At 42.5% G+C, this 26,005-nt stretch overlaps 1 protein-coding gene across 5 annotated transcripts in view; it reads right to left on the bottom strand.

Moving 5' to 3' along the window:
- Positions 1-26,005, bottom strand: part of HOOK3 (hook microtubule tethering protein 3) — an 89,409-nt gene that overhangs the window by 31,480 nt on the left and 31,924 nt on the right. For all 5 annotated transcript variants that reach the window (XM_050944368.1, XM_050944366.1, XM_050944367.1 and 2 more), the window contains exons 3-6: positions 25,046-25,118; positions 12,896-12,946; positions 7,099-7,231; positions 5,558-5,625 (exon numbers count right to left, since the gene is read on the bottom strand). In XM_050944368.1, the coding sequence (XP_050800325.1) occupies positions 5,558-5,625; positions 7,099-7,231; positions 12,896-12,946; positions 25,046-25,118 (325 nt within the window). The remainder of the gene's footprint in view (positions 1-5,557; positions 5,626-7,098; positions 7,232-12,895; positions 12,947-25,045; positions 25,119-26,005) is intronic.

Here is a 26,005-nt window from a genome sequence, read left to right as displayed (position 1 = left end):
TCGTATCTAATTTATCGCTTTATTTTTCTAAGTTGAATATAATTTTGTAGTCTCCTGCCAATAATTTCTGACCTTGCTAGGCCACTTAGTATTATGTCTTTCTCCTCAGAGGTGTTCACATCACCTTCCGAGCACCTGATTTTGTTAGTGGCTGTTTATACCCTCTCCAGATAATTAATGACGATGTTAAGACTGAACCCAACACTGACCTCTGTGGTGCCTACCTAAGCCATCTCCCCTGCCCAGATGCCATCTATCATAACCTGTTAACAGACCAGCCATTAGCATCTCTAAGTAAGCCAATCTGATTTTTATAAAACTTCACAAGAAGCTATATAAAATGCTTTACTAAGAATTACAGGATCAGAACTTTAATTTCAACCCATCATTCATGATTCAGCCTAGAGAAATTTCTAATATTTTCCCCCAATTAACCTATTCTTTGGTAAATGAGAGGTAACAGATCCCTTATCTTAAAAGCACAGGAACAACAATCTGGACTACAGGTTAATTTAATCAGTTTATATTTTAATATTTTTATAGAAAATATCTGCCATTCCTTTTATTATTCTAATTACACCTTTTTCATGCCCACAGCTATGACAAGCAGCATTACAAAAATAAATACATATAACCATGCTAGGTGTTATTAAAACCTTTATCCAATTTTAACTGGTTTGCTCATGAGGGCTGAGTTATTAGTGTTGTCATGGATACAAGGTTGGCAACTAAGATTATCAGGAGATCTATATGCATGAATGCCCTAGAAATATGCATTTGATTCTTCTGGGTATCATACACATGATTTACTCTCTCTCTATTCTATAAGTTTGCAGCTTATTTTATGTGATAACATGAAGATGTTTGATACTGCTGTTGCCTTATATATAAGGTGCATGCTAACTTCATTTCCCTTTGTCAGACTAAGATCTCTGTTTTCTGGAGATTTTTTATTTTGAAGTATCAGAGGGGTAGCCGTGTTAGTCTGGATCTGTAAAAGCAGCAAAGAGTCCTGTGGCACCTTACAGACTAACAGACGTATTGGAGCATGAGCTTTCGTGGGTGAATACCCACTTCGTCGGTTGCATGTGACGAAGTGGGTATTCACCCACGAAAGCTCATGCTCCAGTACGTCTGTTAGTCTACAAGGTGCCACAGGACTCTTTGCTGCTTTTATTTTAGAGAGACCCAGTGGTATATCTAACATATTTTACAACTTCTAGTATGGTCTGACTTTTGACTTTTTCCATAAAGCAGCATCTACAAAGAACTGTTTTTACTGAAGACAAAATGAACCTTGAAAATAATTAGGCTGTGTGACGAAGTGGGACTGTTCTTAATGTTTCCTCTGAATACTGTGTGGGTGCCTCAGTTTTCCCTATGCATTTCTTAAGTCTCTAGTGTGTATAAATGGCCAACAATCTGTCTCCTAGCAACAAATGGTACTTCTCCCCTTGCAAGGGGATAGCTAAAAGTGAACAAAGATCAGGTGATCTCCTGGCCCAGGAGAGAGACAAAGGCCAGAAAGGAGGGGTTGGAGGGGGTTTCAGTTTGGAGCTGGCTGGGGACAAGGAATGAGTGCAGATGGGGTTGTCTGGCTCTCTGGGCCCAGAATGGGGTCCTGTTCGCTGTACCTACAAGCTCGGTTTTAGACCGTGTTCCTGTCATCTAATAAATCTCTGTTTTATTGGCTGGCTAAAAGTCACGTCTGACTGCGAAGCTAGGGTGCAGGACCCTCTGGCATCTCCAAGACCTCGCCTGGGTGGACTCGCTGTGGGAAGCACACGGAGGGGCATATGCTGAATGCTCCAAGGTCAGACCCAGGAAGGTGAAGCCATGTAAGCTTCTTGCCCTGAAGACAGTCTGCTCCAAGAGACAGGAGGCTCCCCAAAGTCCTGACTGGCTTTGTGGGGAGTAGTTCCAGGGCATCGCCCGGGGACTCCATGACAGGCTGAAACACAGGAAATTTGATATTTGCTATCTCTGTGAAGACATCCTCTTTGGGACCCATCTAACTAGGAAGTCCTTCTTGCTATGCAACCTCAGACAGGTTTGAAACTGCCTGAAATACTCTGCAGTAAAGGGCATGACCCTATTTTCATAGTCTGGTGGACATGCTTACTGAAAGGGGAAAGGATCTTGTTATAAAGTCTCTAAGTTTAGTTATTAGGAAATGAGGGTGTTTTCCTATTTATTGGTAAAGAACTCTCAACCTTCCAAATGACTATTTATATCTGAGGCTTGGGAAAAGAACAGCATAATTTGCCAGATGCATTATGGAACAATTGCAAAGCTGTACTGTAACAGAAATAGATTTCATGGGAAATGTTAAATTTTTTTTTTCAGGAAAAATCAATCTGTGTAACACATGAAATTGAAAAACTTTATACTAGATTTTTTATTGCTTTGAAAACCACACACTTAGGCCCTCATCCCGCAAATTTCAACGGAAGTACTTATGTGCACGAATGTTTGCAGGGGCCTTGGAATCTCAATGCTGGAAACACATGAATTCAGCTCCATTGAAATGAACAGACTATCAAGACACCGTTTGGTTTATATGGTGTTTGAAATATTTCAGAATCTACCTGAAGAACAATATTTTCCATTTATTTTTTAGCTTGGTGTTTTACTTTAAAAATTCTGATAATCAAAGAATACAGTTGTTCGAAAGCACAAGAAATTCAAATAAAATAAAGGTGTTTAAATTCATTTTCTTGTACAAAATTTCACATGTGAAATTACCATTTTGCAATGTGAAAAATGGCATTTTTTTCAGTGAAAAAAATACCACGTTAGGTATAGGCGATTACAAGTGATACCAGTTCTGCTGGGGTGTGAAACAGGTTTCCATGAGCAGTATTACTTATTATGTATACATTAATAAAGTATCATCTATAAGCATTTCCATATATTTAACTGAAGTAGGAAAACTATGCAATATAGTATAAAGAAATATTTAACAGGTCTTTTTATGTAACTAATACTTAAGACAGTCTAAGTGCATGGAAAGTATTTTGCAATGCTTGGATGATGTAGGTATGCAATACCTACACTTCTCATCCATCTACATGGCTGTTGTAACAGCACTTCAATTGGTGATTCCTCCACATACCTGAGGCACTCAAATCCCTCTGCAGAGATCTGCTCTAAGCAGTCCACCAGACCATGAAAAGGTTCTGAATGTCCTGGATCCAAGAAGGCCCTAAATCTTTTGCACTTTCTAGGACCCATAGAGGCTACCTGCTTTGAGGCACAATAAGAACACAATTATTGGGCACTAATTCTTTAGCTGACTTCAGAAGTCTGTTGTCCATCCAGCTCTTCATGGAAACTTTCGAGGAGCCATGTTTTTCTCCAAAGATCGAAATTGCAGCTTTGAAGATTTTCCTGGGATCTGAACTCTTGACTCTGAGAAGGATCTGAAGATTTTTGAATAAGCATCTCAGAACTCTCCATTTGGTTCTGAATTTCTTAGTCTTCTAAAGTCTTTGAATGGTAGAGTCAAGCCACTCTGATCTGGAGTATTACTTGGAAAGAAGCTCTTTTGATCAACTGAGTTTCCAAAGACTCCTCCAAAAGAGAGCCCTCAGCCTGTGGTGTCACTTTTTTCTGGCACAGGTCACAAATACTGAACGAGCTCCATGGCCACTGGACAAATGCTTCATTAATCCATTAAACAATGGGCATGGTTATTAATATGGATATCTTATTAGATGAAGAAACACATCTCTTGAATATGAACTTATTTTTGACCACTGTAGCAGAGTGAAAAGTGCTACTAAAAACTAAGAACCAATAAAAGACAGCTATCAAAAATCCTATCAAAACAAATGGGGGAGGGGGACACAGAAAAGATGACAAACGTGCACAAAAACTGCCAAAAAACCATGGTCAGGAAACCAGGAACTGACTCCCTGACAGCACTGGCTTAGGGAAGGACAGGGAATGAAAGATAATCTAGGGAGATGGGGTTTTTTTACTCTCATTTCCAGAATGCTAAATCTGAGAAGCAAGTGTGCTTGCCCCCTACCGGTTCTGGTACTCTAAATGGTTCCATGGTCATCAAACAGTGCATATGACTCCTAGACTGTGGATTGAAGAGACAAGTCATGATGAAGAATTGAGCAACCTTTGGCTCTGTATCATTTATTTCCCTTTATAGGGAACTGTAGGAAAAACACATTTTATATATGGGGTAGACAAATCTGAATTTATCACACTGAAGTCAGCATAGGGTTCAATTGCTGATTTATCAAGATCTAAGTGGAATTAGATGCTTAAACATGTTGATTTTGCTCACATGCACACAGTTAAACTGATCATCAGTTATGGATTCGGAACGAAAGACATATTGGCAAAGATCTTAGTGAACTTTTGCCTTCTTGTGAAGCATGTGCCAAGAAACCATTTGCTTTGGAGGTCAGCAAAACCTCTGCTTTTAGATTTCCTGTCCCTCTAACATTAATCTGTCCTGAGTTACAAACCATTCAGGAAATCTGTTTCTGGCCGCACAGGAGGCCACTCAGCTGCTTCAACGCAGTGAAGTTGAGCTACTAAAGTGGTTTGAAGGGAAGTTGCTCCACCTGAATCCGAAAAGTGCTTTATTTTCTTGGGCCTCAGCTAAAGCCCCATAGGCAAGACTCAGAACTAGGGCACTGAAGTCCTACTGAGCTAAGTATCCCTGTATTAGGCAGACACCTGTTTCAACAGCCAAAACTTGGAAGAAGTAATGGCAGACATTAACAGATTTCACTGTACTTGCTTCCTTTCTGCTATGCTTCCATTTAGTGTCTCAGCATGACTCCTCAGTTACAGCAAGATGATGAAATCACTCCTCGTTTTTAAAAAAATTGCAAATAGTCAACTTGCTAATCTAAACTAAACATTGCTAAGCTTACCAAGAGAGGTGACCTTTCCCCACTTCTCATCACTTTAGGAACAAATGATCTAGTGAGGTCTCATGTTACTAAAATGATGTTATTTTTACAGAATATATTACAGTACATTTATTGACTGCTATGAAGTATTATCAGGAATAATTAAAACTAAAAACAAGACTACAGCTAACAAAATAGAAAAGTATATTTTGCAATGCGTTTTCCTCTTTTTACTGTATTTGTTCACTTACTTGCCTGTTTACAAAATTTAGTAATTCACTGAGTCTCCCTGTTAATAGGTGCAAATGAACAACATTCTACAATACTTGTTTTGCTACTTACATAACAAAGTATAGTGTGTTTTTAGGAGCTGTAGGAAAGGAAAGGTAAAGGAAGGGAAGCCCAGTATCAATATCTAGAAGTTTAATCTTCTAGATTTAAAGAAAAGTGGAAATTTGCCTGAATTCTATTACATAAATAAGGCTTGGTTAGCAAAACTCTGTTTTCCCTAATCCAAAGAGGAAAACATTCCTTCTTCTAAACTTTATAAATGTTGCATTCCATGCCCCTTCTATTAATCACTGCTTTCTACTGAAGTTAAAAAAACTGAGAAAAAATACATTTCGGTACTGAATTGAAAAGCTGAATTGTTACATATTATGGACACTTCAGCATACCTCCTGAATAGCTGTCATGACAACATGTTGAACAGACTCCTCCATCATCATGATGGTCTGGATGTATTCTGAAAACAAGAATATTCTCACGTCATTATTTACACAAACTTAAGACAGTCAAACAGAACGAAGGGATAAATAGCCACCTCTCTCCTGCAAATTGTGCAGGTGCCATTCCTGGGACTTGTGCTCAGTCAGTGTCCAGACCCCACCCCAATAAACCCAGAAGTACAGTAAGAGAAAGCCATACTTCCAAGTGATGATGCAAGGCTTAGTAAGACATTTCTGAAGGTCCACGCGTGTGTACATGTGGTGGCAGGCCAAGTGAATGATGGAGACATTTTCAAAAATTCTCATCATTTCAAGATCAAGCAGTATATATTCTAATATTGATAGAAAATCATCACCGATGGGCAAAGTTCTCAGTTGTAATACAAACAAGCTTGTAGGCCAACCGCAGTATGAAAAACTGCAAATTATGTACAAGAAGAGGGATACAGTTATCTCTGTTGCAAGGACATCTTGCCTGGATACACATTTTCCTTCTATGCTCTTGCCAAGGGGTGGAGTAGCGTTGGAAAGCTTTTAAGCTAAGACAGCAATCCATTAACTACCATTGACCTGACTGATATTGGCAATAGGCAGCTGTAGTGAAATGACTAACAGTTGGGTCAAAGTAATAGTTTTTATTTGTCTTTAAATGCCCACTAAATATTTCCCACTGGAACTGTCTGTTCTCCAGTTGCAGCTCCCTTTTTTTCCTGAACTATTCAGACAGAAAGAAAAAGGGCATGACACAAGAAAAGGTCCTACTCTTCCGTAATTTACAGGATTCTCTTCCTACCTTTCAACAGTGACTCATTTTGTGTACCTTGCACATCTGGTCAGAGACTCTACTCTTGGTCTTTTTGTATTTTCATGAATATATACCCTCTGTTTTGCCTCTTCCTGGATCTCATATTTGTAAATTCCAATATCAGCTGATGTTACGGTAAAGAGCTACATTTCTTAATGGATATGAGGTGAGAGACCAGCATGCTGGGAAACCACTGAGCGGGTAGCAAATTCTCAAGAGTAGATAAGGCCACAGAGTTTTAAATCATGGGCCCAAGGTGGGAGCAAGTATCGGAGCAGGGAACAGAATCCAGATCGTATAGCATATGGCTCCCATAACCATTTTTTTTGTGTGCAATGTGTACCTTGTCTATGAATTTGCAATTACCCAGGTAAGAGCCTTCCCACAATAATTAATAACTAAAAGCTAGGTGGAGCCATTTTTCATTTCTATTCCTATAACCAAAAGAAAATATATACAGCAGAAGCATATATAACCAGCTCCACAGTTCCAGCTTGCAAACTCAGTGAAGCTTGAAATGTGATGCCAACTATTATCAATAAGGCAAAATAAAGTCATGACCCACAGGAAAATAAATCGTGCCTCTGACAACAATCCCAGACACACCATTTTCCCCACATTTATGCATCAAGTCTGACTTGCATTAACTACACAGAGAGCATAATGTATATTCAAAATTGATTACCTTGCTTCTGCTCACAATTCACAGCACATCCCAAAATGAGCTGAAGCATTCTTCCAAGCTCTGCAACATCTGAGTGCTCTCCAATCAGGTTAACATCAGGAAGGGTAAAGTCATTAATCTGCTGCCCTAAAATCTGCACAAAGACACATATATGTAGATAAGGCAAGAAGCCAGTAGAAAGAGCTCACCTTCCATCTTTGGCACAGTTTTCAAACCCAACTTCAAGTCTCAAGTGTAATAAATTGGATAACCTCAGCCCACTTACCTCTGGACAAGGTTCTACAACACAAATTACATCCACATAATTTGATACAACCAGCATTTCAGAGAATCCAGAGAAGGCTGTCTCAGCTAATATCAATAATGAACAATTACTCTCACCACTACAGATCTGTTCTTCTAGGTTGGGAAAGGCCAGCAAAGAAGCCAGTAACATAAGGAAGCTCAAAAGACAGCTGACCAATGGTACCTGTCTGATAGACTTTTAAAAATAAAGTTGTTTTCTGCAATTCAAATAAAGAATTCTTCAGAAACAAACAATATGTCATCAGACAGAATAATTTAATTGCATCTGGGAAATAAGCTGTAAATCACAGGAGTGGAAAGCTAGAATTCCACATATTCCAATGATATAAAATGTGTGTCTAGCCCTGATGGATGACAAAACAAAAGACTGTAAAATTGTCACTAATCCCTTGGTCTAGTAGTTTTACAGGTCTGGTCCAAAGATATTGAGGAAGTCCCAGATGTAAGACAACTAATTTTCAGTCTGTGGAAACAGTCTGAAATAGTGGCACAAGACAAACTGAATAGCAGAAAGGGGTCATAAAAGAAAAAAATGCTTGACAAAGACGCAAGGAGAAAGAATGGAAAGAAGCTGAAAGAGAAGAGACTCATACCTGACATACAATTATTATAAGCCAATTTACAATCTAGAAGGTTTTACACATTAATGAGCATTAGCTGGGAAAATTAAGCAGTTCTGCTAGATCAGAAAAAAGCTTTGTAAGAGTTGAAAATATTACTATGAAAAGTGGGATGAGTCAAACTTCTAGCACATAAATTGCAGATAGAAAAAAACAGTCAATTTAATAGATCAAAAATGCAAACAAAGAAAAAAGAGTGACTATGAAAGGAATGTGTAATTTATTTGCTGATTTTTTAAGTCAAACCCGCCCCCCCAAAAAACAAAACAGCTTTGGAGAAGATATTTACACAATAGTATCTAGCAAATGTATGTATAGAATAGTACATGACACTTCTGCAAATCAAGTTGTTTTAAAAGGACAACAACAGAGATTTGCTGCCTTAGAAGTCTTGCCCAAAGAATGGGTATTAATATGACTAATGCCCCTGTGTACTATGTGGCAAACTGGACCTAAATTCTTCAGCAAGGCTCCCTCATTTTTCTGTCACGCCAATAAGCTAGAATGTGAATTCTGTAGCAGACCCAGGTAAATTGAAAAATGAATAATTTTATTAAATAAAATAGAAAATGAGTAATATAATCAATACAGTATTTCTTGAATGGTTATTTTGATATCTAATTTTTACATTGCCCTAACCTTTAAAATGTGATGCAGATTTTTATATTGCTTTGCAGAGGTTGTTAAGGAAGCTGGGTAGGAGATATGTCATTTGGCACTATGAGGACATGGGTTTGGGATTGTGAAACAAATGTGTTAACAGGATATTTCTGGTAAACTGTTATGTTAAAATTAGGCTCCAGTGTCAATACCCCACTGAGATGAAAAAGGAATGAGTCATAGCTATCTGAGGATTTAGCAGCCTCAGGAAACCACCACCATATTGGTTTAGACTCTGACAGCTGAAAAGTCTTCTTTGCACAAATACTAGAAACTTTAAGGAAAACAGCGAAAGCTTAGATTTTACAGCAGAATTCTGTGGGAAGAGGAATAGTCTATGGCAACTTCTGTGGACACCATAAAGCACACAGGGTCCTGCACAGGATCTTCAACTTGTTCTCCTGCGAGGCTGTAATAGTGCAGGATGCTACATTACAGCCATTAGAATCCCTTTGGATATTCCATAAACTATTGAATTACTGTAAAATGAAACAAAAAAAAGTGCCCTAAGTCTCCAAGGCTTTTGTCTATGCTAGGTAAAAGACTAATCTTTTCACATCTAGCTTGTGCAAAAGGACTTTGCTAGGATAGGCACTCGGATGAGAAAAATGTAGGCAGGACAACTGACAAATTTAAGTGGATCTCCATCACCATGCACTTTTGGAAGCAATCTGGGATGTTTTACAGATGCATCTTATCTTTGAAGAATTTCGTATTTAATGAATCTGTCACTAAAGCTTGATGCTCAGTCATTTTCTGAAATCAAGTCATTGACTTTCTAAAATAATAAATTTACCATGTCAGAAACTTAAACTTACACATAGTCAGTGGCTTAAAAAGGAGCTGACATCATTTTGCAATGACAACATTGGTCTTCTAGGATATAAGGAATTTTTATAATGCATCAAGCTCTCACAAACCCAGAGGCTGTAGACTATACTGCTCTTCCTTTAACATGGCCACGAAAGAAATCTCTGCCGAATGAAGTTAAGAGAAGATTCTTTTAAACCCAGATTGACAAATAAAGGTAGCAAGCAGTGTATGTGCAGGACGTGGAAAAGGATTCATATGGGGTCTTTACATAGCAGATAAACAATTCCCAAGAAAAAGGTATGTACGTCTTTCTGAAAGATTCATTCTGAGCAGCTAACAGGACTTGAAATGTTTGCTCAGAAACACTAGAGTTTTCAATTCCTACCCTTCTGAGATTTTAACGTGAGCTAACTTTAATGTAATACTCAGAACTTTTGAAAATCAGTCTATTTATTAAGTTTGGACTTGGGAGTTTAACTTTAGGCGCCGATTTTTGAAAATGTTGCCCCCATCCCCCAAGAGTCTTAGCAAATGTATTATCTTCCTCCACTCCAGAATATTACACTGTTCTGACAGAAAACAAGTGCTTAGAGCAGGGGTCGGCAACCTATGGCACACATGCCAAAGATGGCACGCGAGCCAATTTTTAATGGCACGCTGGAGCCTGCTGGGAACCCAGTGTGCCATTAAAAATCCTGCCGACGTGGCAAGCTGCAGGATCCGCGCCCCCAGGCTGGAGCGCTGGGCCGAGTGCAGCAAGCCGCTGGCCCCTCCCCCACCTTCACCATGAGCCATGCTGCCGCGCACAGCGCTCTGGGGCCCGGGGCTGCAAGCTCCCCACAGGGCAGCGTTTGGCTCCATGGGGAGGCAAAGATGCTCCTCGCTCATCCGGAGCCCTGCCGCCACACACACAGCCCCGCCCTTCAGAGCGCTGTGCACGCGGCAGCGGGGCTCCGGAACAGCGGGAAGCCTCATGGTAAGGGGTCCAGGTCCAGGCCGGGGAGTGGATAAGGGGTGGTGGCAGTCAGGGGACAGGGAGCACAGTAGGTTGGATGGGGGGGTGGTTAGGGGCGGGGGTCTCTTGAGGGGGCCGTCAGGGAGCAGGGGGGGGTTGGATGGGGCATGGGAGTTCCTGGGTCTGTTGGGGGTGGGGGGGGGGTGGATGGGGTCAAGGCAGTCGGGGACAAGGAGCAAGGAGGGTCCTGGGGAGGCAGTTAGGATGGGAGGGGGTCTCTGGAGGGGATGGTCAGAGGACAAGGAGCTGGGGGGGTTAGGAGTTCGGGGGGGCTGTCAGGAGGTTGGAGTGTGGAGAGAGGTTGGGCAAGCAGGGGAGCGTTGTATGGGTCCAGAGTTCTGGGAGTCCTGTAGGGAGCGGGGAGCAGTTAGATAGGCATGGGAGTCCGGGGGGTTCTGTCTGGGTGCGGGGGTGTGGATAAGGGTTGGGGCAGTCAGGGGACAGGCGGGGGGAAGGTCCTAAGGGGGCGGTCAGGGGACAAGGGGCAGGGAGGCTTAGCTGGGGGTGGGGTCCCAGGAGGGGGTAGTTGGGACAAGGAGTGGGGGGGCAGTCACCCAGCCCTCTGCCCTGAGCCCTGACCCCCTCAAACAGACTCAGCCCTCTACCCTGAGCCATGCACCCCCACACCTCCCCCAGGCTCCTGCCCTAAGCCCTGTACCACCGAGCCCTCTGTTGACTCCTTCACCCCCCCGCATGACCCCAGCCCTGACTCTGGTACCCCCCCACATACCCAACCCCCCTACCTTGACACCTGCACCCCCCTCACATGTGCCTAGCCCTCTGCCCTGACTCTTGCACCCCCACATACCCAGCCCCCCCGACATCCCATGCACCCCACACATCCCCATCCCCACCCTGAGCACCAAATGGGAGCTCCTGCACCCCCCACTCACATTCCCACCTGCACCCCTCACACCAAATGGGAGATGCCCAGGTAAGTGCCCCCACACCCAAACCTCCTGCCCCAACCCTGAGCCCCCTCCCTCATTCTAGCTCCTGGCCAGACCCTTCACCCCCAGCCCTGTGCTCAGTCCACTCCCACCCTCAGCTCAGTGCAGAGAGAGAAAGAGAATGGGCCAGAACCAGGGAGAAGGTAGGTACCCACTGTATGTGGGCAGGGCCGGGACCCCAGACCAGCAGCGGGCTGAGCAGGGTCCGGCAGCCAGGATCCCGGCTGGCAGAAGCCGGCGGATGGAACCCCTGAGTGGCAGTGGGCTGAGCCGCTCAGCCCACTGCTGGTCTGGGGTCCTGGCTACTAGCCCCGCACAGCCCACTGCCGGTCTGGGGTTCTGGCTGCCAGACCCTTCCCAGCTGGGGTCCCAGCCGCAGGCCCCACTCAGCCCACTACCGGCCTAGAACCCCAGACCAGCAGCAGACTGAGCGGGCTGGCGACGTAAGATCAACATTTTAATTTAATTTTAAATGAAGTTTCTTAAATATTTTGAAAACCTTGTTTATTTTACAATACAACACTAGTTTAGTGATATAATATATAGACTTGTAGAGAGAGACTTTCTAAAAAACATTAAAATGTATTACCGGCACGCAAAACCTTAAATTAGAGTGAATAAATGAAGACTCGGCACACCACTTCTGAAAGGTTGCCGATCCCTGGCTAAGAGTATGCAGTCTCTCTATGTGAGTATCCCAATACAGTGTCTGTTTCACTGCATTCTTAATGCACCAGCTACCTCAGCACATAGCGGGGAATAAATATGTCTCGTTTCCCTTCCCATGGAGTGCAGTCTTGGACACAAGCAGCACAAGAGCTTCTCCGAAGAACACACAGGCCACAATAGTAGATCTCTAACAATCTGAAATTAAAACTTTTAATGAACTCTTCTCCCCCCACCTCAATTGAATATCTTCCCCACAGAAAAAATGAAAGAGTCTTTACTAGGTGCAGCGGAGAAAGTCAGAGAGATCAGCTTTATTTTTTAAGCATTCAACTCCACCATGGAGTCACCAAGGGCATCTACTATTTTCATGTCAAGATGCTTAAGAATATTAGGGATTTTATTTTCAAGCTGGGTTTGTTCCTTAGTGGAATATTTGATGAAACACACAATAAAGCTTTGGAGAGGTCTAGTACTCAAGGATAGTCCATGATGAGTTAATTTTGGTAGGACAGGTTTAAAGGGTATGGAAGGGAAGATAAGATACAGAATGGCTATTTAAAAAATGAACAATTTCATTTCATGAGGTAAGGGTCAGATTTTTTGAAAAAGCTCAGCTCCAGTGAGAGTTGCTGGGTGCACAGAACTTGTGACATATCTGGACCTAATGCTAAACAAATCAATATTCTGTAACATGTTCAACAAGCATAATGAATATATTCAGCAAAAGGAAGGGTCTGTATAGAGCACTGAGAAATAGTTCTTACCTCATGATTGTAATCCAATATTCCTTTTAAAATTTTCTTCAAATTGCTTATCTGTTTAATGGAAGAGAGAGAAATTAAGATATATAAAGCCACTGAATTTAAGATACAGTAGAACCCCTAATTTTACAAACTAATTGGGGACTGAAGTTTATAAAATCAAAAAGTTCAAAAAATTGTAATCTCAAAATTATAATAGGTATGGTGCATAAATTGCAGTATGGTGCACTGCATGGTCGTTGTCTTGTTCTTTACATCACTGTAAAAGACACTTCCTATCCACTGAAGAAACTGGAATGTGAAGAGATATCAACTTGTTCATTGACATCACTTTCATTATGTGATTCCCATGCGCTCCTTTCTGGAAAAATGATTTATATAACTAGTCATTTGTATGGCTGGTTTTAGTAAAATTGAAGTTCTACTGTATTGATATAAATATATAAAAACAATTGCGTGGGTATACAGCAGGCTAAGAAAAATCACAAGTAATACTGTAAGCAGAATCACATACACAAATGTAAGTCTATTTGAATTTCTAGTGAAAAGTATCTTGCTGGAATCAATAATTCATTATGATCACCAAAAATATTATATATTCGTCCCACAATGTGGACCTGATCCAAAGTCCACGTCAGTCAATGGAGCACAACGAAGCGAATGACAAAAATTCCTACTGAATGGAATGGGCTTTGACTCAGCCAATGGTGAAAAATTTTAAGGGAAGCATTGTTTAAGCCAGTGTCATGAAAGTGATGAGTAAGCTGGGGCTCCAAAATAAGAGGGTGAACTATTTCCTGATCTCAGTGACTAGGGGGGAGGTGGGAAGGCTGTAGGCTAGTCGGAGGGAAAAGGTGTGGCCCAGACAGGGAAGAAAAGGAGTAGATTTCCGCTAAAGTTAGCGCTGACCTCTAGGGTACTGTCAGTACTGAGAATTTAGACATCAGAGTTAGTGCCAAGAGTAAGGTCCTCAGTACAGAGGACAGTACCAGAGAAGCAGTGACTTCAAACAACAGTTGGTCTGCTGGATCCATTAGGGCTTTGATTGCCAGTGCCAAGGTATCGGTAGCAGATGTAGGTACAAGGGTTGTTTTGGTACTGAGACAGGAATCAATACCATGTCATTTGCCCTGTATTATGAAAGGACTTTCTGCCAAATTCCCAGGAGGAGACCAATGGCAAATGCTCTTTTCTTAGGCCTCTGAGCTTTTCCCTTTTTATGGGAGGTAAAAGCACCAGTGCTAGGAACACCATGGCCCATTTGGTGTTCTGGTCTACCTTGACTCCAAGTGAAGGAAACACAGGCTTTCGGTGCTGGAGCACCCATCAGCGATAAGCTGACTTGGACAGTCATGGATGGCCAATCAATACAGTGTCCGCTGTCTTACTGGAATTTGCCTTAGGAGTCACTTCACAGCTCACAAGGGCTCTAACTGGATTTGGAGGTACAAAGTCTCATCTTGCAGCCTGATGCCTATTCTTCTGGGCTCAAAGTGCCCCTCACAGACTGCTCCAACAGAAATGGTTTTAGCACAGCGTCTCCAGATTTTCTCATTTTTGATGAGAAAGACTGGCAGACAGTGCAACGGTAAGTCATATGGCTTTCACCTAAGCAGAACAGACCACGGCTACCTCCATTTGTGAGGAGAATGTGTCATTTGTGAGATGGACAGGGTTTGAAGTCACCAAGATAGTGGTTGTGGTGAAGAGTACTGAATAATAAATAATTGTTGGGAGTGTCAAGGAAGAAGGTTTGCTAGAAAATTAAAAGAATTAAAAGTTCCTACCTAGAGTATTTCCTCTCTTTACTTCTTATTAGCTTAAGGGTAGCAGGCACATACAGCCTGGTTCTGTCTTGCTGTCACAGGCAGAGAAGTGAAGGATGGTTCTGGCCACTCTGCTGACCTTTATGCCCTTATGGGGGAGTGGGAATGAGGACCTGTAGGGGTGCAGGCATGGCCCAATGGACACTGCTGTTCAAGGATTCTGATCTCACATCCTTGAGGGCATTCACATAGAGAGTAGGCTCCAAACTGACACATACTCGAAGAACAAGAAAGTTGATGTACTACGAAGTGGAGTAAATAGGAGAGAGAGAGAGAAAGCCTGGCTGTGGATTTAACACATACTGGAGCTCTAAGGAACATGTTTTGGTTACATCTCTAACTATACCAAACTTAAACTGTGCCCCTTCCTTTATACATTTGTGGTAGCAGATGATCTCAACCCTGGAAGCCCTTCAGCCCTGCCAAAAAAAACACCTAACATCACTCCCAACTTGATTTTACTAACTGTGAGGGGCCTGCCTCTCACTCAAAGATAGAAGCTCCCTTAGTACCTCAGAAAGTTAGACTGGCCAAAACTGCAACCGAAGATTTTGCATTTGACCCCTAAAAGGAGTTAATCCTGTCTCAACCCTTTCTATTTGTCCATGATGAAGATAGAAAACTATTCATGAGGAACTGAATGTAGGCAGTTAAGATTCACCAACCTATGCAACAGTCAATAGCCAGTCACAGATATCATGGCTTTATAGACACTATGGGGAGGGGAGGAGGAAGAACTCTTCACATCCTTTAGAGTGATGGAAGAAGATTATAAACACACTCAATACGTAACCCAGTAAAGAGCACTCTAAGCAGTGCCATAAGCTGTCTATATTCCAACAAGACCTAAGAAGATGATGCAGAGAAAATTTTGGAACCACTGCACTGATATTAAAGGGCACACTAAGATGACCTACTTGGCCAACAACAGAGTTAGCAACATAGAGAGCTCTGAAAGCCATTCAGCTCAATCACTCTCCATTGGCTAAACAATGAAACAGACCCTCCAACCCAGAAAGTACAAATGTGAGCTAAAACAACTGGGATAGGCTTATGGGTGTCATGATGACCATAAAATCTCAAATCAGAATAGAAAAGATGCTGTCTACTTGGATGTTTGAAATCATGATCAGCCTAAGATGAGAAGCTGGAGATACTGCAGAGCAAACAGCACACTGCTGCTATTCCAAGCTCTCTAATGATGTGAGACTGAACAAAGAATTGTCATTAATTCCGCAGTCCTAAACCACCTCCCACACCTTCTCTGGTGTCAAAAGTTCCAACAGTCTCCTATCCAACTGCCAAAGCATCCAGCCCCACCACCTCTGGAAAAAAATGTTCACAGAAGTTATGCATTATCATTACAAAAATCTGCAGCAAATTTAAAATTTACAGGAAAGGTAAATTACTTGATTTTAATATCAAATCAAACACTATAAGCAATGCTGTACTGATTGTATTATTCATTTTCAGATCTGATTCATTAAAAACCTCCAATTTTGAATTTACCTGAGGCTGCCGCAGAACTTCCAGCCTGCTGCACCAAAGAGCCATAGAAACCAAGGGCCATGCAGCAGAATTAAGTCCAGTTTACCGCAGAGTACATAAGGACCTTGAATATTTCCCAAAAGTGACAAAGAAATAAAATGAAAAATACTACCTTTTTCCCCATGCAATCCCTGTGTGAATCAAGATCCCCTAATCAAAAAGAAAGTGATCACCTTCCTTCCATGTAACTCCCAGCCCAGACTTCACCCCTTTTGGAGTAGGAGATTGCAGCTCATCTGCTACCAAGACTAGGGTGGTTAGAGAGCGCCTAAGGGAGAGGCGACTGAAAAGACACCCAACATCTGATCTCCATGACCCAATCTTTCTATCTCCACAATAATCAATAACTTGACACATCCTTTTCAAGTGCTTGCTGCATCACTACTGTATAAAACACAACCAGCCAATCATAAGACCCACCATAATGCAAGTAACTCCAACTTAGACTGGTCTAACATCTAACACTAATCTTGAGTCCAGCAGGGAAGAGACATTTTAGCTACAACACATATGCTGGAAAATAGCTGCTGACAGGGGGCAATCAGCATAGGAAATATTTTCTATCTGAAATTCGACTCAGTAGCAATACTAGCATCACCTTGCAGTCACAGCACAAATTTTTAAGGAGAAATTCAAATACAGCAAAAGGAACTGGAAAACATTTTTATCACAATAGGGAAGCAAAGAAAGTGCTAAGAGCAACTGATTAATTTGTAAAAGTTAAATACCAGGACTGAGGGGAGAATATAATTATACTGTTTAAGAGCTCTAGAAAACAAAGAGGTATTCAGTCAAGCAATGACACAAGTAATTCCAAATACAAACTACATGTAGCATACTGTTCTCCGCTGGATGGATTAGAAGTGCTCAAGTGTTTGCACTAGAGTTCCTGACCTAAAGAGAGGATACAAGTCCTATTATTACATCTTTGATTCCCACCCATCAGCTCAGCAGCGACAATGAGGCTGACTGAAGTCTTTCTACCACTTTGTCTTGTACCAGCTTCACGTCTCTGTTTATCTTTAAAACTTTTTGTTCTGTGTCATTCTTTACGGTGTCTATCAAATGCACCCTTGTTCCTCCTCTATTTCTAGTTTCTTACACTCTGATATGAATTGCCGTGTAAGGCAGCCTCCCTAGGTACATCACTGGCACATGTCCAAAACACTGCAGTCTTTCTTTAATCTTCTGTAACAGCATTACTTCTTGCCCTGTTTTCTTATCACTTCATTTATTACTTTCCACAGTCTTGAAATTCTCAGTATTTCCATCAGACAATTCATTTCTGCAGTCAGTATCTTTCATTTATCAACCTTCCTCATACCCCAGCATTCTGACCTATATAGAAGTATTGGCACAACAACCTTCTCATATATGCTAATTTTCATTTTTACCTAAATCTCTTTAGCCTTAAAGGTCTTGCAAAATTTTCTGAATATCATAGTGACTAGCCTGATACCTCTTTTTATGTCATCTTCACAATTCCCATTCCTTGATAGTAGTCCTCTAAGATGCATAGATTTTTCCATTTCTTCTAATTCTTTGTCTCTGACTTTGATCTTTACCTCTTCCATTTGACTTTCAATTGCCATTCAGTCTGAATTTTCTGCTTTCTGGATCAACCTTCTCAGTTATTCTTTGTAAATCCTCCGCAGTCATTGCTATGAGGTCAATATCATCTTTGAATCTAAGCCTATTGACTGTCCTCGCACAGGACGTGTGTTCTCTCGCTTCATCTCTCCATGCTACAGCGATTACTGCTTCCAGAACCAAAATGAACAACTTTGGCAATAGCATGTATCGTTGTCTCACTCCTATAGTCATCCTGCACCTTTCCGTCAGCTTCCTGTGTACTCAAACTGCATTCATAGACTTGCTGTAGATGTTTTCTATTTGCTTGATTAATTTCTTAGGGATGCCACACATCCTTAAGACTTGCCATAACCGTTTCTGCCCAATGCTACCAAAAGCCTGTTTGAGGTCCATAAAATTGCTGCAATAGGTTTCGGTTGCATTCTATCTATTTCTTCAATTTCTTTCTTATCACAAATAGCCCTACTACTTCTGACAACCACTGAAAACAGCTCAAGCGATAACAATCTATTTTTGGAAGATCCTGTATTCTATTAAAAGATCAGATCACGATCATATGGGCCCACTGCAAACATCAGTGGCACTCATATGATTGCACTGACACTCTGGCTTTGCTCATTTTCCGAGTTTAGCTCACCATCTGCCTGTTTGGAGAAGGTAGGTGCCTTCCCAGCATCTCAGTGGTGGGGGATATGATTTACTTCACTTAATAATCAAGGCTCAGAGTAAGAGAGACCTTCCCAGGAAATGCTCGACTGAGATAGAATGACATTAACTTGGTGTACGACAGAATGTTATAAGAAGAGAATGGAATGGATTTTATTAACACTGTTGAGCTGTTTGTGAATGATTTGGGGATACACATATTGGTGATTTATTTCTCTGAATATCACTGTAATCAGCAATGAAAGTCACTAGATTTGTAACTGGTCACGCTGACACTTATTTCCTTGCTAAGGAAACTTAAAAGTCGTTAAATCTAGTGACAAAGTGGCTAAGTTGGCAACACTTTGGAAACACTTCTGGAATCAGATGCATGGCATGTGTGGAATACACAATAGGGACCATCACTCAAAGAAGCAGCACTGGTTCTGAAGCTGGGGCTTAGTGGACACTAAGCTAATTGTGTTAATCACTGATCATCTTCTTGCCATGAAGATAAGTGTCTGTGCAGGCTCTTTCAGACCAATTGACAGCCTTTCATATGGATGATCATGAGATTCTGCAGTCTTACCTGCCAATCCTAGCAGGAGGTTCTGTTCCTATCTGTCTGAGACAGGGACAGGCAAACTTTCTGGCCTGAGGGCCACATCAGGTTTCCAAAATTGTATGAAGGGCCAGTCAGGGGAGGCTGTGCCCCCTGATGCCCATGTTTCTTGCCCCCTGATGCCCCCCTGGGACAACAGCCCCATCCAAACCCCCAATCTCCATCCCCTGACGGACTCCCCGGGACCCCTGACCCATCCACTCACCCCCCGTCCCCTGACCGCCCCCGGAACCCCTGCCCCTGACTGCCTCCCCGCCACTCAATCCAATCCCCCTCCTTCCTGACTGTCCCTCTGGGACCCCTGCCCCTGAATGCCCCACCCTCTATCCACACCCTCACCCCTTGACCACCCCCCCAAATTCTCCTGCCCTCTATCCAACCCCCTCTGCTCCCTGCCCCCTTACCACTGGGGCTGGCGGTGCAGCCAGAGCACCAGTAAAGGCAGCCGCAGTGCCCAGCTGGAGCCAGCCACGCCACCGCGCAGCACAGAGCATCGTGTCAGGCTGAAGCTCTGCAGCCTCGCTGCCCAGAGCATTGCGCCGGCGGCACAGTGAGCTGAGGCAGCAGGGGAGGGGGAACAGCAGGGGATGGGGCCAGGGGCTAGCCTCCTGGGACAGAAGCCCAGAGGCCAAGCAGGAGGGTCCCACAGGCCTGATGTGGCCCGCTGGCAGTAGTTTTCCCACCTCTGGTCTGAGAGAACTGAAAGGGTAATGTGTAAGCAATCGCTCCTCCCCCCCAGAGGACTCTCTTATGTGGGATGATAGTAGACCACGGAAAGGACTATAATGAATGGTGATAGTACCCAGTTCTATGCTTGTTACAGCCAACCCAGCTGGGGCAGTGGAACAAAGAACTCAATGTCTATGTGATCTTAGGGCATGGAAGACAGCTCCAATTTATTTCATGTAAGACAGAGTGCTGGTGGGATGGGACACACCTAACTGAGGTCCAGCAGTCATCATTTTTTAAAACCAAACTTTATTAGTGCTGCTGCACAAACAGAGAATTAAATAATAAAAGTACCACAAAGTGGTATAAAGCTACACTATAACAAGAATCAAAAAATAGTTTTCAAGAGTCCAGGCTAGTTGAATTATAGTACTAAACAGTCTATATTGTAATTTAATAGATTATTTCATTTTGCCTAAACTGTATCAAACTGAGAGCCATTCATGTTCGAAAACATCCTCCCTTTGCACAAGACACCAATGATCTGTTCTAGTGGTAGAAAATCTAACAGAAACTATCATCATAAGGTTGGACAATATTACCCAATATCTCAGCACACCGTCTGCTAGTACTAATGGAAATAAACTACATTTTTTAACAAAAGCTGCAGTGTGATTACCCAGGCAAATATCTAGGACAAAAAGCTTGGGATCAAACAGTAGATAACTGAGAACATATTGTTCAACCTTTCCCCAAAATTTATGAATTTCTGAACACTGCCATAGTGAATGAGAAAAAGAGGACATTATCCAGTTTTCTGTTCCCATTCCCCACACATTCAATAATATTCTGCACAGTCATAAAATGTGATGAAATACAACATCTATGGATATTTGCATCTGTCTCAAGTCATTATGCACAGTAATGTTATCAACCGCTTTCCAAAGTACATGACCAGTTCTCCTCAGTTAATGGTATGCCTATATCTTTTGAACACTGAAATATTGAAGTTTATAGTTTAGAGAAGTTCATAACTGCAAGGCCTTGGTACAAGAAAAATATTTTTTTGTGCTGCTTCCCAGTTACAATGATTGGCATTCTGCTTCCAAAATGTGTTTTTAATAGAAAATCTCTGTTCTGCATGCAATCCAAAATATAATTATGCAAAGTGGATTTCCTTTGCACTAAGCAAGGCAAGAGATAATTATCTTTTCATTTTTACAAAAAACATTATTTTTTAAACTAAAATTGATAAACTAGGTGTTCATTACCAATAGAAAAGATGGATTATCAATGACTGTGGTTATCCAAAATTTTGTACATGAAATTTGGCATCTCTCCTTAATTCTATTACACAGAAGTATACTGATACACACAGTGGCATTTAATATAATATGTACAGAAATTTGGTCCATTTTAAGTTACAGCGCATTAGCTAGCTGAATGCATTCTGATACTACTCTGCCTGTACCCAGTGCTATAATGTAACCCTGATGGTTTATTCCTACCCTTTTTCTCTGTTTCTGAAGCTAAAAAGTATGCTCTGCAACCGGGAATGTTAAGTTAACCTGCCTGTGCAATTACTGTTCCTTCAGAATTTGAGAAGAATCCTTAGTATTCAATCATACAGATAAATTTGTCACTGGTATAGTAAAAGGACACTACATTTTTAATAGAACAACTCTGTCCTTCATAGTTATTGTAAATTTGCCCAGTGATTCAAATCACTTTAAAATTGATTGAGTGGGAAGGCTAATAATTCAATATCTGGATTTCAGACCAATCCAAAGAGATTATGATGAACAAATACTTAATCCGAGTGTGTGCTAACATAGCACTGAGCCATGCATTCTTGCACAGCTCCAATGTATATTCAAAACTCTGATTTAAGGTTCAATTTATAACCATGTAATTTACTTAATTCCTTAATGGCAATGGCACCAGGATTAGGAGGATGTTCGTGTGGGGGGTGCATCAGGAAAACAAGATCAGCTGCATAGTATTCTACCTCGTCATCTACTCTCCATACTTGGACCCCTTCACTGATTTACACTTCTAGTGCAAGTGTTTGATTACTACACCATGCAACACTGGAGACAGGGAACAGAGCTCTTTCTCATGTCTGACAGTCAGAATATTCTTCTATTCACTATAACAGAGCCTTGTGGGATAGTACACAAAATGCCAATCCAATAATCAATGTTTTCACTTTGTTCATTAAAAAACATCAGGGAAACACGATTAAGGATGTTCACAGATACATGCTACTGACATCTTAAATCTGGAGGTAAGCGATCAAAGTTTCAACACTCACCACGTTTCAAATGACCAACTTATAGAGAGCTGAAGACAAACTACTGCAGGGATTGGCAACCTACGGCAGACGTGCCACTTTTGGCATATGAGACTATTTTGTCTGGCATGCAGCTGCCAGCCGGGGTCCCAGCCACTGGCCCCGCTCAGCGCACGCTGCCGGCTGAGTGAAGCGGGGTCAGCGGCCAGGACCCCAGACTGGCGGCAGGCACGCCCCCTGGCTCCCCCCTCACCATGCTCGGGTTCTGCGGCTCCCAGGAGTGAGAGCCGGCAGGGCACTGGCCCTGAGCCTGCTGCGGGAGAGGTGGCAGTGGCAGCTCATACTCCCGGGAGCTGGAGAGCCCGAGCACAGCAAGGGGGAAGCCGGCGGATGCATGAGCCCCCCCTTGCCTGCATGCATCCACTGCAGGAGCGCCCCCTGCATGAGGCGTGGGAGTCCTCAGGGGTCTGTCTGGGGGCAGGAGTGTTCATAAGGCTTGGGGAAGTCGGGGGACAGGTAGGGGGTAGGTTCCTAGGGGGGCAGTTAGAGTGGGAGGGTCTCAGGAGGGGGCAGTCAGGGGACAAGGAGCAAGGAGGCTTAGGTAGGGGGTGGAGTTCTGGGGGGCAGTTAGGGGCAGGGGTTCCAGGTGGGAAGTGGGAGGGAGTGGATGGGGGCTAGGGCAGGGCTCTCCCCTCTGTTTTGATTGTTGAAATATGGTAACCCTAGGCGAGGGGAGTGCCAGGGGGCGAACGGGGGCTGGCGCCCACATACATCCACTGCAGCCTATAGGCCGCAGCCTGGGCAAGAGGAGCAGGGGGGTGCAGCTGCTCCCCGCTAGCGGTGCCACCACCGCCTTTGCACGGCTGCTGTCCCCCTGCACTGCACCGGCTCCTCCATGGCTGGGGTTCACTGCTGCCGCAAGCGAGACGCTCTGGCTCTCTGGTGTCTCCGGAAGGAGGCTCCTCCCTGCAGAGCTGCTGCAGTGGCCCAAGCCTGGCAAAGCCAGTGAGTGGACTCAGGACTACCTGGGTGGGGTTGGGAGGGCTCGCAGGGGGGGCTGTGCACCCTCCAGGGGAGTTCAGGGGGCAGGGAGGGGAAAACTTGGTCTGGGGAACAGCCCCTGGCCCCGGCTGGCCCCGGGGTCTTTAAAGGCTCGTTGGGGATTTGCCCCTCAATGAACCGATGTGCAAGGTGGAAGTTGCGCCTAGGTGACAAAATATCCTTGCACCGGCCCTGCCCCAGGGGGTGTGTGCACCCCAGTTTAAAAACCACTGCACTAAACTGATAAGATCTGCATTTTAATTTAATTTTAAATGAAGTTTCTTAAACATTTGAAAAAATCTGTTAACTTTACATACAAGAATAGTTTAGACTTAGAGAGAGACCTTCTAAAAACGTTAAAATGTATTACCGGCACATGAAACCTTAAATTAGAGTGAAAAAATGAAGACTCGGCACACCACTACTGAAAGATTGCTGATTCCTGAACTACTGTAACTGTGCTACTTCTCAGATATTCATACGCCTTATATCAAGGACCCCTGCAAGTGGCCAGGCTACAAAGGAAGAGTTAAATATTTTGTCTGTGCCCTTTACAGTTTTTTACGAAGGTCTCAAAGGGTGCATTGTTGTCGGGTTTTTTTTTTTGTTTTGTTTCCTTCCTTTAGTACACCCCTTGCATGAAAAGTATTAGCTCTTAGCAGTCTTATTTGTAAAGCGGAGGACTAAAAAACTACTAAGATACTGACATCAACAGACAAACATCAGCTGCTGCTTTTCCCTCTCTTCATTTAGGAGGAGAAGAGTTTCATACGAATGCTTCAAACTTTTTTGAGGGAGACAAGGGAGGAATAAGGGGAGTGTTCATGTCAAATTCAAACTCCTGACAAACGAGTAGGAGAAAGTTCCCTTCCCTCAATTTCAACTGAGAGCTGAAAAAGCTGCAGCTGAACTTTCAACCTATTATGATGTTATGGACGGTGGTTCTCCAGTCAATCAAGAAAAACAGCAGTCAAGGCTTGCTATTTCTAGGAGGAAAAACAAGCAAACAACCTTTTTATGGAAAAAAGTGAAGAGCAATAAAGAGGCACAAACAACTTTTTTGTAGCAGCTTACTTTTCACCTGGAGGTCTACCCTGAAAAGGGATTACAAAGATGGCATGGTAGGTTGCGCATCTGATTACATCTCAATGATCTTCAGATCAAATTTGTTCAATTTACAACTGAAGATTTTTTTCCTCAAACCCACATTGGGATCTCAACATCCAGCTGTGTTCTTTCTGGTTTGTGGAGGTCAAAAAGCACCCTCCGTTACACCTGTGCAATCTCTGTTGACTTGAGGATTTATAAAGCTATTATTACAAGGTAACTGAGTTGCACAAGTGGCTGTGGAACTAGAAATTAGTTAACAAATCTGATTATGCACAATCCAAACCAGCATAGTTTTCTCTTCTACAGCTGAGCTGACACAGTAGTAAAGAGTAGCATCATTTTATCTCCTTATCATAGGCATGACTGAATATATCTAAGAAACAGAGTAATGAGATGTCATTTTTCCAGTCATTTTTAAACTGCATTTAAGATTTTTAGGGTAATTTAGCTGGGCATTTCCATACTTAGCAATTAAAAAAAAAGTGACCTTCATTCAAATTTCCTACCTATTAAAATGTTCTTTAAAAAAAAATTAAAAGTTCTTTTAAGGTTTATTTTTCTGATAAGTTTTCTCATAAATTACTGAAATGGATTTACATCATTAACTTGGTTTTTGACATTGAATTAAACTCTACAAGAGCTAACAACTTTAGAAAATGCAAAATCCTTAATTACATTTATTATAGTTAGTTCGATATCTTCTACTGTAAGCTAATATTTTAATTTAGGAATAAGTTAATACTGAACAAATATGTTATTAAGAACTAAAATACTGACTAAAGAAAAGCAAAGCATGAAGAAAATACCTTTAGCCTCCAATTGTCTCCTACTTCTGTTTTGATTCTGTTTAACCAGTTTTCATCAAAGTATGCTGGATCTCTGAAAATAAAATAAATAAAATTAGCATCTCTCTTAAAACACCAATTTCTAGTACTAACAAGCTAGAGATTCCAGATGAATCCTATACTGATGTTAATTTAAATGCATTTAAACACATAGATATTAATATATTCTATCTAAATATTTATCACACATCATACCTCCAATACTTACCCAGTACTTTTGAGGTGACTGTAATACTCTTAAAATGACCCCACCGCACCTAAGCTGTGGGGACCGTTGTCTGGTTTATTGTAAAATGTGTGTGTCCTTTTGAGTGGTAGAGAGACAGTGAGTGACTTTCTGCTGCAGCAGCAGACCAGGTCAGCATCAGGATGCTGACCCATCCCTCTGCCAGTGATCAGAATAGAGGGGGGGGATTATATAGGTCTATGCCGGTGCAGGAAAAGCCCTCTTTTACCTGGACCAGACAGAGCAGCACCCACACTCATACTCACAGAAGTTTTATCAGGATCTGCTGTGAGCATTGCTCTACTCGCTCCTTTCTCAGGGGCAGAGGAGGATTTTTTCCCTCACCACACTGGCCAAGGTCAAGTGGGTTTTTTTTCCACCTTCCTCACAGCAGGACTGGAGGGGCTTAGTTAGGGTGAACATGAAATGGAAGTTAGGCTATGATGTTGCAACTCTTTATGTAAACATGGGGGTGGATGTCCAAGTGCAGGTACTCTGCAGGGACGGGATACAGTGATCAGATAAAAAGGACTGGGAATGGATTTAAGGGAGGTCTTTAAAGAGCAGAAACGGAGGGGAGGGGATGGTTCGGGGCTCCTATGACTGGCACGGCAGGGAGCCAACACCCTCCCCTTTTTATAACCCCCCCCAACAAGGGGGGGTATAAAGTGTGCACCCTCAAGGGGGAGGGATGG

This window comes from Gopherus flavomarginatus, chromosome 3 (assembly GCF_025201925.1).
Source record: "Gopherus flavomarginatus isolate rGopFla2 chromosome 3, rGopFla2.mat.asm, whole genome shotgun sequence".
Lineage (NCBI taxonomy): Eukaryota > Metazoa > Chordata > Testudines > Testudinidae > Gopherus > Gopherus flavomarginatus.
The sequence above is the reverse complement of the archived record's forward strand: the minus strand, read 5'-3'. Positions and strand labels throughout refer to the sequence as shown.